We start from the raw sequence: 15377 nt of genomic DNA on the forward strand, positions 1-15377 counted from the left end.
TAGCAGAAAATAAGTTACAGCAGCACCAGAATATCACAGTAACGCACAAAGTGCCGTTAGTGCAAGTATTTGAGTCCTTGTGTGTGCTGACAGTTTCAGTCATTGTTCTGTGGGAGTGGTGTGATGGAGGCCACAGCTCTGGGGTAGAAGCTGTTCCTCAGTCTATTTGTTCTGGCTTTTAGTGTCCTGAACCTTTTGTTGGACGGAAGCAGGACAAACAGGGAGTGGCCGGGGTGTGTGGTGTCTCTGGTTATGCTGATTGCTTTCCTCCTGAGTCTGCTGGAATAGATGGTGTCCAGTCCTGGGAGCTCCATCCTGACAATTCGCTGGGCCACCTTCACCACGCGGTGCAGGTCTTGCCGCTCAGCTGCTGTACAGCTGGCACACCGCACTGTGGCGCTGTTGGTCAGGATGGTTTCAATTGTGCTTCTGTAGAAGTTAAGCAACAGCTTTTGTGGGAGTTTGGCCTGTTTCAGCTTTCTGAGGAAAAAGAGTCTTTGTTGTGCCTTTTTTTACAAGCATCGAGGTGTTGGTGGTCCATGTCAGCTGCTTTGACAACATAACTCCAAGGAACTTTAGGTGTTCCACACATTCCACTACCTCTCCATGTATATGGAGGGGGGGGGGGTGTACTCTGTCCTTTGATCTCCTGAAGTCAATGATCATCTCTTTTGTTTTAGAAGTGTTAAGTACCAGGTCGTTGTCCTTACACCACTCTGTCAGGTGATCCACCTTGAGCCTGTAGGCTGTGTCATCCTTGTCCGAGATCAGGCCAAGAGTTTATAGTTCAGGGTGAAAGGTGGAATATTTAAGGGTAACCTGAGGGGGAGCTTCACTAAGAGGGTGGTGTGTGTGTGGAGCAAGCTGGTAGATATGGGTTCAATTGTAAAATTGAAGAAAGGTTTGTATGGGCACATGGATGAGAGGCGTATGGAAGGCCATGGTTGGGTGCAGATAGATGGGACTAAGCAGAAAATCAGACCAGCATGAACTGAACAGCCTGCTTCTGTGCTGTCTCACTTCATGACTCTGAACATTCCTTTCTCCCTGTAAGACGTAGGTTAACAATCAAAGCCTTGTGTTTACTCAACTTTCTCATTTGGGGAGAGAGTGTTGCATTATTTACAGGAAGTTTTGCGTGCTTCTCTTTTCTTCCATCTTTGCTTCTTCTGGCATGATAATGGCTCACACTAAGATGCCACGGGACTAGTGTACTGGTCTGGAGAGGCCCTGATTGAGGTATGTGGATACCAGAATGTGATCTTCAAGCCTGAACATCAAGAGAAAAATATTGTGTCAATAATACCTTTTTGCATCTGCCATACAAGCTTTCATTTCCCTTTCAGTTCAACAATCCCAACCCCACAATCCCCGTGGCTCAGCCGTTGATTATAAGCTACTGCCATGCATGTCTCAGTCTTTCTTATTGCAGATGAACTTTGGAAACTTTAGGCTGTGGCATTCTGAATTGTCATTTGAAAAACATGCTGGCAATTTTTGTTCTTGTGATTTGTGTCCAGGCTAATGAACATGGCTTTTTTTTGTTGGCCAGTGAAATAATGTGCCTTGAGTTAAAACTGGAGAAGTGCCAAAAATTGAATGGAATTTCAAGGCTATTATTCTTAGAAAAACTTGTGTGGGCACAAGACACAAAGATCGAACCTTATTCCATAGAGATAAAATGTCAGATCTGTTTTCTCCAACCTAATATACTACTTGCAAATTCTTTCCTCTTGGGTTGTTTTACTGAACATGATTTGCATTTTGCCAAACTTGTTTGATGAATCAGAGAGAGTGAATGCCTGTCACTCCGAATCCATCAGTTAAGGATTCAGTTGAAGTTCAATTTCTTTAGACCCTGTCTTCAAATGTATACCAGTGACATCCCAGCATGTGCTGCTATCAGAATACAGAATCAGAATAGTAGGAAGTGAAATGTTTACATTGATGGGTCGTCAATATATTTATTAGACCTACTATTTCCAATCTCTAGGAGAGTACAGAATGAGTTGAAAAATTGAAAATAAGTCAGAGAATCATGCAGCACAGAAAATGACCCATTAAGTCCACGCTATCCTAATGTGAGCTAGTTTGGTTATATTCACTCTTGGCTCTTGTCCTATCGCCTTGTGCATTATTGTTCTTTACAAACTCGTCTGGGTACTCCTTGGTTTTGATGAGGGTTTCTGTCTCCACTACAATTTCAAGTGGTGAATTGCAGATTCATCTCGTCTAGCTCAAAGATCATTTTCTCAACCTATTCTGCAGTTGAGTCTCTGGTTACTGATCCCCAGGAAAATGTGGTCCATCTTGTCCACCAGTCTAGTACTCTCATTTTATATTCCTCAGTGTCGTCAATGATGTTCAAATGAAAACAACCCAGCAGTCTCTCTCTAATGCCAACATGTTTGTAATCCTGTGAGAGCTCAGCTCCTCAAGCAGTATCTATGGCGGTAATGGGATGGCCGATAATTTGAGACCCTGCATCCTGATTGAAAGTAGAGAAGGAAGATGTAAAGTGTGAGGCATCCGTTAGTCTCGTGAGACCATGGATCTCCGCCCTCTCCAGGATGCAGGCCTGGGCAAAAGATGTAACGTGGTGATCAGTATAAAGAGGTGTGAGACTAGTAAACTGGAAACTTTAAATTGATTTTTGAGATGAATGGTATCTATCATCTTATCCCCTTGTATTAAAAAACAGTTTGTCAATTTTCCTGTGAAAAGTCCTTGTAAAACTTACATGCATTTTCAGTCAAAGTTTGTTTGGCCAGTTATCAAGGGTTGAGAGGAGCTTCTAGTGAATCATTATCACTGAGTACTCCTTTAAATGTTAATTCTCCTGGTAATCATGTAACATTTAAGATTTGTGAAGATTTCTCTCTCACCTAGCTGATTAGGTAAATCATCAGAGCTGGTACATAAGTCAGTCTTACAATGGTTCAGTGATACACGTTTTCTGTAAACTTCCTGATCTGTCCCATTCTATTTCCTATATGCTGCAAGGTATACATTGTGCTTTCAGGAACCAAAAGGTAGCATCCTCCTTCAGGTGAATTTTGAATGCTGCCAAGTTCAGTACAAGTCATACCTTGTACTTGAAAAATACAACTGATACAGACAATTTCTTTATGTTCTTGATCTTTCTTTGATCTAGCTTTGTCTTTCATAGCCACACAAGTTAACAAATTTGGTTCTTGTCCCAGAGTAATTAGAAGAAGGATTTCTTCTTTACTTTCACTAGTTCTCAATCTAACTTCACATATCCCTCTCACCTTGAACTTTACCCCGGTGTGAGCAAATTAGTTTTTTAATCTCATTGTACCATCTCAACCTCTAATGATGCAGCACCAGTGAGAATTCTTACTCACGCTCTCTTGCTTTCAACATTCATGGGTAGTTATGGATGGATAGTAAATTCTGGGATTGCAACAAAATTGAAAACTGGTTCAATAAACAGAAAAAAAAACGCAATATATTTAGGTCACCACATTCTTTATGTGGACCCTTTACAGTTTGACACGGTGGGCTTTGCATTGCTCGAGGTTGAGTTTGCCGTAATCTTGCTTTGCGTTTAGCAGATGTGCACAAAGCTGCTGAATGCCCCGTTCCAGACGGCAGAGAACGTGCTGAAGGGTGCACTGAAGCTTGGTGCAGACACTGCAGGGGCTCTGTGGGGAAGGAGCACATTCTTCCGCTCTTCTGCTGCTGGAGGGGGAGGGACTAGATCGAGTGAGGAAGCCCCTCAATTATAAGGCCATGAGACCAAAAGACATAGGAGCAGAATTAAGCCATTCGGCCCATTGAGTCTGCTTCACCATTCCATCATAGCTTATTTATTATCCCTCTCAACCACATTCTCCTGCCTTCTCCCCGTAACCTTAGATGTTCTGATTAATCAAGAGCCTGTCGACCTCCTCCTTTAACATACCCAACGACTTGGCCGTCTTTGGCAATGAATTCCACAGATACACCACCCTCTGACTAATGAAAATTTTCCTCATCTCTGTTCTACATGGTTGTCCTTCTATTCTGAGGCTGCGCTCTCTGGTCCTAGACTCGCCCACTATAGGAAACAACTTCTCCACATCTGTTCTATCTAGGCCTTTCAATATCAGACAGGTTTCAATGAGATTTCCCCCACCTGCCATTCTTCTAAATTCCTGTCAGTATATGCCCAGAGTCTTCTTAGGAGTTTCACATTGTGCTGGTGTGGTTATCAGGGAGACTACACGTCTCCCAAACTTCTCACATCTTACATAGGAAACATACCACTATCTCTGGACCCATTCTCAGCACACGAGCTATGTACTAACAGAGAGAAAAAAAATTAGGAACTTACTTGAACCTCAGCCTCTGCTTGCCCAAGTCTGAGCACTCTAACGCTATCCACTCACACATTAGCCGCTCCACTGACACCTTACTACTTTTCATTGAGCCCCCGGTGAGTGCCTGATAGATCATTATGATCGCAGCCCGCTGAAAAGTCCCGAAAGCACCCGACCTCTTTTTAAACCTTATTCTGTGTCACTATCGAATGAATGACCTGTCATGCTGATTGCAGCCTGTCGATATTTAATGTAATATACTTATTGTAGTCGTATGCCACCACAAGGGGTCGCATATGTGGCAGTAGTGCTTTTGCAGAGTGATATAGAATAGTAGTTAATAATGCATTAATCTTGAATGCAAGTATGAAACGGCATTGCAAGTTTATTTTTATACATATTTTTTATTATGAATAAAGTTTGTATATATATTTACAAAACTTTTCATAGATTCCCCATTAGCACAATTATGGCAAATAGTCTCTATAGTCTCCTTAATTTGCTCACTGTTGTTAGGAAGTGTCAGTGCTATCAGCCCTCCTCTTCATTGCATTCATCACTTCTGCATGTGTTGATGAGCTGAGCCTCAGCTGTGAAAATTTTGAGCCATTCCAGGGTGTTGTCACTTGACTGACAATTCTACTGCCTGGGCATTGTCAGAGATTTCATAGTGGTTCAGTTCTTTTCTCACTTGGCGGTTTTGAGTTCATGTATCGGGAGTTGTGATCCTGTAACAAGACCCCTCAGACTCTGTGTCATCTCAAATGGGCAGCAAAGTTTGCAACCCTTTCATGAGGGTACTGATTCTGACTGCTGAAATGTTCCATTAAACTTTGGGATACTGCTCTTCAGGATTAAGGAAATACTTGAAGGCAAAATATTTACAGGGATTTGGATAAAGTGGGGCAGTGGGTTGTGGAGAGATACAGGCTGGAGAAAGGCCATTCTGTCCACAAAGTCCATGCTGACCTGTGCATATCCATCTGCATTAGCCCATCTTCCAGTACTTGACCCATAGACTTTAACTGGATAACTTTGCCAAGGATCTGTCACCTGGCGTCTGTGTGACTCCGAACAAACCAGCATTGTTGGATCTCAATTGCCTCCTCGCCTTCACTGCATACACTAATCCTATTTCCCCACATTAGGACAACATCCTTCGATACCTTGCGTGCTTATATGTGTGTCTAAATACCTATTAAACAGAGGAATTATATCTGATTCCATCACCACTTCTGTCAGAGCATTCCAGATATTAACCACCAAAATGCAAAATAATTAGAGATGACTAATAAGTGGACAATGCGATTGCCATAACTCAGCTAACTATCTTCTACATCAGTATTCATCTACACAGAGACAAAAATGGAAGGAGCAATCAATTTCTCCTCACTAATTTTTCCATCTATTCCAGAGCAATGCGGCAACCTTAATCAGGGTCAATTTTGTAATTTTTTTGTGCTGGCTAATAACCATTATCAACTATCTGAAGTGTGTAATTAATAACCAGGTAGCCCAACTGACCTAAAAGCTCTTTAACTACAAGAGTAACTCAGCTCTTTCATTTACTATGGGAGCATTTGACCATGGTCATGGATTATGCACAAATGAATATAAATCCCTAGTTTCATCAGGTATTGTGAAGCTGGATTCTTTGAACTTGTTGGAACTGATTTAATCAATACTTTCACCACATTCAACCTTCTGCTTTCCTTTCAGCATCTCCATGGGTGGATCTAATGAAAACTGCCAACAGGATTGATTTGTATGATGTTCGGAGAAGACCCTGGTGAGTGTGACTGGTATCAGAAATTCATACATTTGCATGGCCTTCAGCACTCCTCGATCCGTAATGTGTGTTTACAATAAAACATCAAGGGAACAAAAAAAACCTTGTACTTATTTAGGTGCCTTAAGGAAGATTATTAATGCAGATGGATGGCTATTACATTCAGTCATAAAACAATGCAGCTTTGGTTCACTCCAACCCAGCGTTCATTTATTCAAGTCGGTACTGATTTTTGAGTACTAATGAGCACCTTTGCTACAACCTGCTTTGTGAATTTACTGGAACAGTGCAGTAAGAAGCTGATTAACCAGTGTGTACAGATAAAGGCACGTTACCAAGGTGTTGAAGGCTTACACTCTGAGATGTAGAGTTTAGTCATTTGCTGTGCTTTTGTTTGGTTTACTGAAAGTCTGTTTTGGGGAAGTGAAAACATGTGCTCAAATCAATTGTGTGGATTTTATTTAATCCTTTAATTGCCACACAACATTGATTGCATCACAGTACTATTTGGGCACTGCCATTGTGGTCAATACCTACACATAACCTATGATAAAGCTCCTTACAATTTAGCATGGGAGGTGGCTGTTCATTTCTCTCTGTGCAGAGTCATGTCAGCTGAGCTGGTGGGGAGAAGTATGGTTTGGTGTCCCTCAACAAAGGGGAAAGAATTAGAGACAGTAGATGCAGAAACATGAAAGCTTTTAATCTTTAAGAATTAAAGCAGAAGGAGTAAAAGCAGGCTTGCACCATTCAATGAAGATTCTGTGTTGAGGCTGACAAAAAGATGCTGTTTTGCATAGCTATCTATATTGTAATGCAGTTTTGGCAGCTTCTCTCATATTTCTACATTCATCTTTTGGCTGCTCCTTGTACTGATAAAGATGTGTGCTTTAACCTTCCCGTGTTCTGATTCTCATGACCACTATAACATCCTGAATGATGAGGATATGACTAACCTCTACAAAATTTATTAATGAGTTTCAATCATAAAAATATTGCCCCTCCCCTCCCGCTGCCCCATTCCATAAATTTACCAAGATGTGTAATTTTATCAAAATAGACTTTATTCATCATTAAAAAAGATACAAGATTAAATTGCACAATGCATTTTAATTCTTATATTCATAGTCACTGTTTTAAGTAGTGGTTTTATTACATTTCTTAAAACCAATAACACTTTTGCCACTCATGCCCCCTGGGGTGGTTCAGGAGCTTCCTCACCAGCAGCAGACAAACCCTATGCTGTGGTCCTTCCCCACAAGACCCTTGCATTCCCCAGCTCCACGTTGCAGCAATTAACACACAGCTCAGCTTCTCCCAGCACTTGTCAGCCATCAGCAAGCTTAAATGAGCAATGGTGACTTTGCATTTGTCTCCCACCTTTTGAGGATGTGCACAGCTGACTCAGCATTATGGTAATATAAATCTCAGACTTTGTAAATAATGAGATAATAACACAGACTTTAAAGAATTTTATGTTCAGCAGCTCATTAATACTGCATAAACTACAGTTTGTGATCTCTTCCATTCAAGATATTTAATTGAAGCATTGAGGGGACATATATAAATTCCACTGTTCAGCTTGACTTTCCATCACATGATCAGAATGTGAATTTGCCACAGGGGAGGTTACAAGCAGGTACAGCGAGGCACTGGGAGCCAGAATTAAACAGGCTTGGGGAGCGATTGGCTACCTTCCCTGAAGAAATTTCAAACAAAGGGGACTCTCAAAAGGGTGATATAATAAAGGAAGGGATTAGATGACGGAGTTGAGGAGAAAATGCATATTTTAGTTTCGAATTGAAAATTTATAAATGTGATAATGAGTGCAGTTGGTCAGTGGGATGTCCTGCATGCTGTTCTTCCAGTTAATGTGAGGTTTGTGTGGGTGGAATCGAAGAAATGTACAGGCATCAACTGTTAATTAATACATTGCTTGCAGCTCAGTGTGTTGAGAGTGTCAATCAAATATAATGAATAATACACATGTGCCTCCTGAGTTTAGTGTCTCCATGCCACAGTGTCATGTTCTGTGTCTCAAAGGTGCTCAATAGATTCTTTTTTTTTATTCTGCATTTCCATGAAGCCTATAAGTGTTGCTGTAAATCTTATGCAAATTGCTGAAGAATTGGGAGCAGAATGCCTGACCTAGTCATCTTAATTGCACAGTGTGTTGGAACACATTAGAATAGCTGCAGTGAAAAATATCACATTTAATTACAGTACTCAAATGTGGTTTTGAGTTATTTGATTAAACATCTGTTTTTAAACCATCTATATCTGAATTAACTTTGCTCCAATGGTTTTGGAAATTGGAATTTTCAGGCTGTGGAGTAGAATGCACAAACAAGGCATTGAATCTCGCTGGTGACGGCTTCGCCTTGCCATTAGCACTAATACTACGTTAAATGTCTGGCACTGTACAAGATAGAAATGATAAACTGTAGAATGTTACACGGTCTTTGAGAAGTCACACTATCTTTGGAATACTGTATTAGATTCGGAATATGTTCAGGATATGTTGTACATCTGAAGGAAGAGGGAATCATTGGCTAACAGAGACTTATCTTAAAAGGATGACACTTTGGGAAGAATGGAAAGACTTGACTTTTACTCAATAGATAAGCTGTTCAGGAGCAATATTATTGCAAAAGGAGTTCACCCTAGAGGGAAAGATGCGACCTATCTGAATATTTTCTGAAGTTATTTTAGCGTAGCTCTTGTTCAACCTCCACATGCGGTGTTACTTAGCAAATCGAATTCACTCAATTGATGAAAGTGCAATTAATTCATTTTTCTTCACAATTCTCTTGGGTCACAACGGAAGTAGAGCGAGAGAGCGCGACTAAAAATAAATAATATAACAAATGCAAACTAAAATTGGTCTGATTTGAGGTCTCAGTCTAGGAGACACCTGGACACTGAGCAACACACACAAAATGCCAGAGGAACTCAGCAGGCCAGGCAGCATCTAGGAAAAGAGTACAGTCAAAGTCAAACATGTAATATAGTGTAATTAAATCTATTTATTTAGGGATACATTGCAGAACAGGCCCTTCTGGCCCTTTGAGTCTCGTTGCCTAGCAACCCCATATTTAACCCTAGCCAAATCTCAGGTCAATTAAAATGACTAATGAACCTACTAATGACTCTGGATTGGGGATTACCAAACGTTATGTGATTTTTCTTGTGTGGTCAGTTTTGTGCTTTTTCGTGATATCATTCCGGAGGAACGTTGTCTCATTTTTTAACTGCATTGTATTTGTGGTTTATAAATGACAATAAACTGAATCTGAATCTGAATCTGAACCAGTACTCCTTTGGACCGAGGAGGAACCCGGAACACCCGGAGAAAACCCACACATTCCACAGAGAGGACATACAGGCTCTTTACAGATTAACAGCACTTTGAACAACATAAGCACCATTACATCTCCCCTTACTGCTCACCGATAACCTGCTCATGGATTGGCAGCTATGATTGTTTCTAAAAGTAGATAGTTCAGGAAGTCAGGCATGGCTTCACATCAGATAATTATCATTCTTGTGCACTGAAGTGTGGTGAAAGCAGGACTAATGTCAATCAAATATATTTGACATCAAAAGTTATTCTTTTTTCTGGTAATATAATTATGAAGGCATTGTAATGTGTTAGATCTAATTACAATTGTCGTTCAAATCCAAACTATATTTATATATCCTTAGAAAATTAATTTGGATTCTTGACATTCTTGACAGAATGGTGTGTGTTGATATGATACAGAAACTGGGAAATTTTGCCGAAGTTGGGACTAAGCATTAACTGGGGGGGGGGGGGGGGAGGGGGGCGGTGACAGAGCCCTTCCAGTGAACAGACTATGTGATAGACACAGAGGCCTTCTGTTAATCTGTGTCCTCAGCCGGTTAGCAGCCTTCAATGTGGTTGTCTGTGCCATCCTCCAACAACATTCACCTTTACCTACTTGCACAAAATCACATCCAACTGCTTCCATTCTGCACCTATTTAGCCGTAGGAAGGGAGTCGCCTGCAGAGACTCCCTTAATATTACCTCAGTGGTTCTATTCTTGACTTGCTCCTACTTCTTATCCAATGCATACCGTCCATCATCTGAAAACGCATTCATTTTTCCTTGTACATTGACACACCTCACAATTATCTCTTTCAACCACTCAGCTACTTCGGATTTGGCAGGTTGCTAGTTTAATGTCCCACTCTGGAAGTCCAGAATGATCTCCTTGCTACGTATTAGGAAGGCAACAGTTTCCGGCTTCAGAACTGCCACAAGTTCCATTCCCTCACCATTGAATCTGTCCCTTCTCCAGCAGTCCGTTTGCAACCTTGATGCTTTTGTTAGCATGAGATGCGTTGTAGTCCACCTATCTGCACTACCACTGTGAATATGGTTAATAGAGTTACCTGACTCTGTCTCAACTCAGCTCATCAGCTGACAATACCCTCATCCATGCTCTTATTGCCTCTAGCCTCGACTATTCCAAGTCACTTTTGGCTTTTCTCCCACGCTTTATTCACTGTAGACTGAGGTCATCCAAAACCCTACAGGTAACATATAAAAAAAACAACATGATCAGCCTCGTGCCCCTGCCCCCCAGAGGCTGTTCTGCCCTTCAGTAAGATCAATTCTTCCATGCATCATCTCTGTGCTTCCTGTCTGCATTGTATTGATTCTAGATTTACATTCAACATCATGCCTCTCTCAAATGCCTTGCTCTCTCTGTCTTTGTCATCTCCTTCACTCCTATAACCATATAAAAGGTTACAGAGATTGCGGCACCCAACATAGCCGTCTGCTTTTCTCCTTTAATAACTTCTTGATCCCTGATAATCCCTAATAATTCTTGATAATTGCTGACTATTACCAACTGTGCTTTTAACAGCTGGACACGAAGCTCTAAACCCCTTTTCCTTACATTCCTACTTTTGGGGTTCTCAGCAAAAAATACTTTGCTCATTTTCGAAGGTGGCCTGGTGTCAAGTTTTGATTAATTTCTCTTCTGCCAGTGGCTGTTTGTGCAGCCCAGGGTGCTGTCAAAATGGAGGTGCCCATTGCAGAAAATCCCAGCACGGGTATCAAAGCTATTTTTTTGCGGTCATTTTTAGAGAGAGTGAAAATACTTTCTCCCTAGATAAGGCTGGCTCAGGATAATTTGCTTCTGCTCCCATTCTCTGGGATGAGACCAGTGTGGGACAGATGGACTCAGTCACAGGTGGGTCAGGGGGTGTTTGATGGTACAGATGGGAAGGGGGTTTAGGAGGTGGTACACTCCTTCTGCTGATAGAGCTGGGCCTCTTGCAATTACATGGTTCTCAGTGCCATCAGAATAACCTGCCATTTTAAGTGACCATAGACCAGGAATTTCCACACAGAACATTTTTAATCCAAGTAAGTTAAGGCACAGATTTTCAGATTCAGATTCAGATTCAGTTTATTGTCATTTATAAACCACAAATACAATGCAGTTAAAAAATGAGACAACGTTCTCTGGAATGATATCACGAAAATGCACAAAACAGACCACACAAGAAAAACCACGTAACGTTTGGTAATCCCCGATCCAGAGTCTGGAGAAGCTGCTGCGTATCGATATCGCGCTACTGTCTTAGCACATACCCCGGAAAGGAACCACAAACCCATCAGACAAAACTAAAGCTACAAGACCTACAAAAATCCACATAGTTACATATAGTTATAGTTAACATATAGTTTCAACAGTGCAGACAATACCATAATTGATAAAAGACTAACTGACGAATACCACGTAATTATAACACATAGTTTCAACAGTGCAAAGCAATACCGTAATCTGATGAAGAGCAGTCCATGGCACAGCCAACTCCGAGTCAGTCCGAAAACTTCGAGCCTCCGACCAGCCCTCCGACACCGAGCACCGAGCACCCTGTGGCCCCAGCCCTGACCCTTATGACCTACGGATGTAGCCCAAATTTCAACCTGCCCTCCCTCTGATATAGTCTCAGCTCTGGCCCCGTCCTCTGCCAACATAGCCCCTGGTCTGGGCTTTCACTCTTCTAGTGTAGGCCCATCTCGGGGCTTACTCTTGAGAGCACAGTGGGATGCAGTTTATATATGGTTACGATGAAATCATCTTGAAAGGGAAGGGATAGACAAGACAATGACCACAAGCAAGCAAGTGGATGGCATGCATTGTTCTAGACTTGATATGCAATTACTGTGCCATGTTTTGCTAATCTCAAAGTGGGAATTTACATATTAAACTGTTAGATTCTTCACTGAATCAGAGATCACAAGTTTTCTCCTGGGCTTTAAGTTTTCAGTAATTAAAGCTTAACATTTCCTGTTCCCAATTTGAAGTATTATTATCAAGGTAAGCAAATTGGGAGATCTTTTAGCTTGCATCATATAAATTTTACATTATGTATCTCAAAGTTTTGCAATTAACAAAGAAATTATAATTCTCTATTCTTAATTTACAGACTCATTCTCAATCTAGATTTGCATGTGATATACAAATTGTTTAAGTTTACCAAGATCCCATTAAGAAAATCAGCTTGGAAGACTTTCATAATTGCATTGCTGTTGCACAGGTGCACATCAAGTCAAACTTGGTGGGAGGATTCATTTTAGGAGATTAAGATAGGTGCCAAGGGAACAAGAGGCATATCCTCCTCATGGGGATGAATAAAGTATCTATCTATCCTAGGTGCAGACATCAACCGAGGTGAAGCTAGTTAAGGATCTTGGGTTACAGCTTGTTTGCTCACAGTTGGTTTACACAAAAAATATCTATTTGCAATCTAAATCTACAGTTCCATGTAATCCAGTATGGTAAAGTTTTGGAATCTCATGTTAGTTTCATGAAGCAAAAATGTTGGACGTACTCAATAGGTCAAGCCATATCTGTGAAATGAGAAACAATCAATGTTTTGGGTCTGTGGCGTATAAGAGAATTTCTTCAAGGTTGGAGTTCATGTAAGAGAATGGTGGAGCTGCCAGTTAGTGTTATTGGATTTTCTTTCTTCCTCTTTCTCTTATTCATTGTTATCGATCTGCATCCCAGTGTTCCAGTGAGCCATTGTGTGTGTGTGTGTGTGTGTGTGTGTGTGTGTGTGTGTGTGTGTCCATTTGCATGCTTGTGGGGTTGCCTGTGTATGTGCAAGAGTGTGTGCACATACAATTGTGTGTATGTGTGCTCGGTGGAGGGTGCAGATGCTTTTCTGCTGGTGGGGGTGGGTGGGTCGTTGCCTTGCTGTTGTTTGTGTGTGTGGAAAGGGGAGCTGGAGTGGGCTTTGGGGTTCTAACATTTAACTGTCATTCAATGGGGCACTCCTCTGTTTTGTGGGTGTCTGCAAAGAAAAAGAATTTCAGGATGTATATTGTATACATTTCTCTGACATTAAATGCACCTATTGTTTGTGTAAATTGTATGTGTCCGAGTTGTGTTAGTACGTGTGTGTGTGTGTGTGTGTGTGTGTGTGTGTGTGTGTGTGTGTGTGTGTGTGTGTGTGTGTGTGTGTGTGTGTGTGTGTGTGTGTGTGTGTGTGTGTGTGCGTGCGTGCGCGCGCGCGCCTGTACGTGTGCATCTGTGTATGAATGTCTGTGTGTATGTGAGTTTACATGTATGCATGTGTCTAAATGTAGTTGTGCATCCGTATGTTCATGTAAGTGTCCATTTATGAATACATGTGCGTGTGTACATGAATGCATGTTTGTACATGTGTGTAGGTACACAAGAGTATACTTATGTGTGTGAGAGTGCGCGTGTGCATGTTAGGTTTTTGAGCAATGAGCTGTTCACTGAGCAGTTAGGTTTTGCTATTAATTACCAAGGTAATCCAGGAGACTTTGGATTTGAATTAATAGAATAAATCCCCCTTTTAGAACTTCCCTTTTTAATTAATCAACCAGCTATCCAATTTATGAGACTTCATGCTCTTCCACTGCTGACATAGTTACCTTATTACACCTTGTTAGTACTCCTCCACCCCATTGCCCGCTTAACTTCAAACAGCAATACAGTATTATATTTAAAGTAATTTCTGTGCAGAGTCCCCTGTTGTAATGTTTGTGATGCATAACTTACTTGTTTAATTCTCTCAGGTACATTCAGGGCGCTGCTTCACCAAAGGACATGCTGATTCTTGTAGACGTGTAAGTACTGGACAAGCATTACAAAATATTGTAGATGCTATTTTCCTCATGGAAATTAAATTATTTTCCCTTTTTTTGCTTTCTTTTCTGGTTATATAAAAAAAAGGAGTGGCAGTGTTAGTGGACTGACATTAAAACTAATTCGGACGTCGGTTTCTGAAATGCTGGAAACGCTCTCTGACGATGACTATGTGAATGTGGTTTCGGTGAGTACTGCAGTAATCAGTTCAGTTGAATGGTCCATGTGGCGACCTGCTGTGGTATTTGTGGCTCATGGTCCTTCACATGTCCAAAGCTTGTCTTGCCTCATAACCCTAGCATGGTAGCCACACTCAGAGACAGAAGACCATGGATTCACAGTGGGGCCTCACAACTGGTGTTCCAACACACCTTAAAGGGTGCCTCAGCCCCCAGCTCTTGCCACCCAAATCCTGATCAGTACCTCAGGGATTGCAATCAAACAAAAGTCATGAAAATAGATTCAGTATAAACTCTGCAAACAGCATATCTGATGGCATTGATAATTCTTTATATATTTACAATTCTACACACAATTTTAAATTGAGTCAATGCAGAATAAGAAACTTGTCATTAGCTGGAGTCAAACTGTGCTCTGTGGGAGATTGTAATTATATCCAACGTGTGAATCAGCTTGAGGGATAGCTCAGCAGTTTTGATTAAATAAAACATTTATTTTGAAGTAAATACATTTGAAAGATATTAGAGATTGAGTTAAGTAGTTTTTTTTTCTCATGTACACTTGAGCATCCCAAGAATCTCAAATATCTCCAGTGTATTATTAAAAATCTGGCAACTGAAAGGAAAGCTCAGTGCCATTCAGGTCAAGCGAAGGCTTGGGGTCAGTATGAATGTAAACTGTGGTTCTGCCATTGATAGAATATTTTCCCCACCATTCAACCTATCTAATGCAGCAATTACACAAAATGTCACCTGTTAGAAGCTACCCTTTAAATTCCCAGTTAACTAGATGATGTTAGTTAATTGTAACACACACAAAATGCTGGAGGGACTGGTATCTTTTATCCAAGACCTGAAACACCGACTGTTTATTCTTCTCCATTGATGCTTCCTGACCTGCTGAGTTCCTTCAGCATT

The 15377-nt window shown here is 41.1% G+C and overlaps 1 protein-coding gene across 5 annotated transcripts in view; it reads left to right on the forward strand.

Annotated features, from left to right (window-relative positions):
* LOC140738775 (voltage-dependent calcium channel subunit alpha-2/delta-1-like) overlaps positions 1 to 15377 on the forward strand; it is a 715977-nt gene that overhangs the window by 444859 nt on the left and 255741 nt on the right. For all 5 annotated transcript variants that reach the window (XM_073066574.1, XM_073066575.1, XM_073066576.1 and 2 more), the window contains 3 exons: positions 6045 to 6114; positions 14211 to 14261; positions 14368 to 14467. In XM_073066574.1, the coding sequence (XP_072922675.1) occupies positions 6045 to 6114; positions 14211 to 14261; positions 14368 to 14467 (221 nt within the window). The remainder of the gene's footprint in view (positions 1 to 6044; positions 6115 to 14210; positions 14262 to 14367; positions 14468 to 15377) is intronic.

This window comes from Hemitrygon akajei, chromosome 14 (assembly GCF_048418815.1).
Source record: "Hemitrygon akajei chromosome 14, sHemAka1.3, whole genome shotgun sequence".
NCBI classification, from domain to species: domain Eukaryota; kingdom Metazoa; phylum Chordata; class Chondrichthyes; order Myliobatiformes; family Dasyatidae; genus Hemitrygon; species Hemitrygon akajei.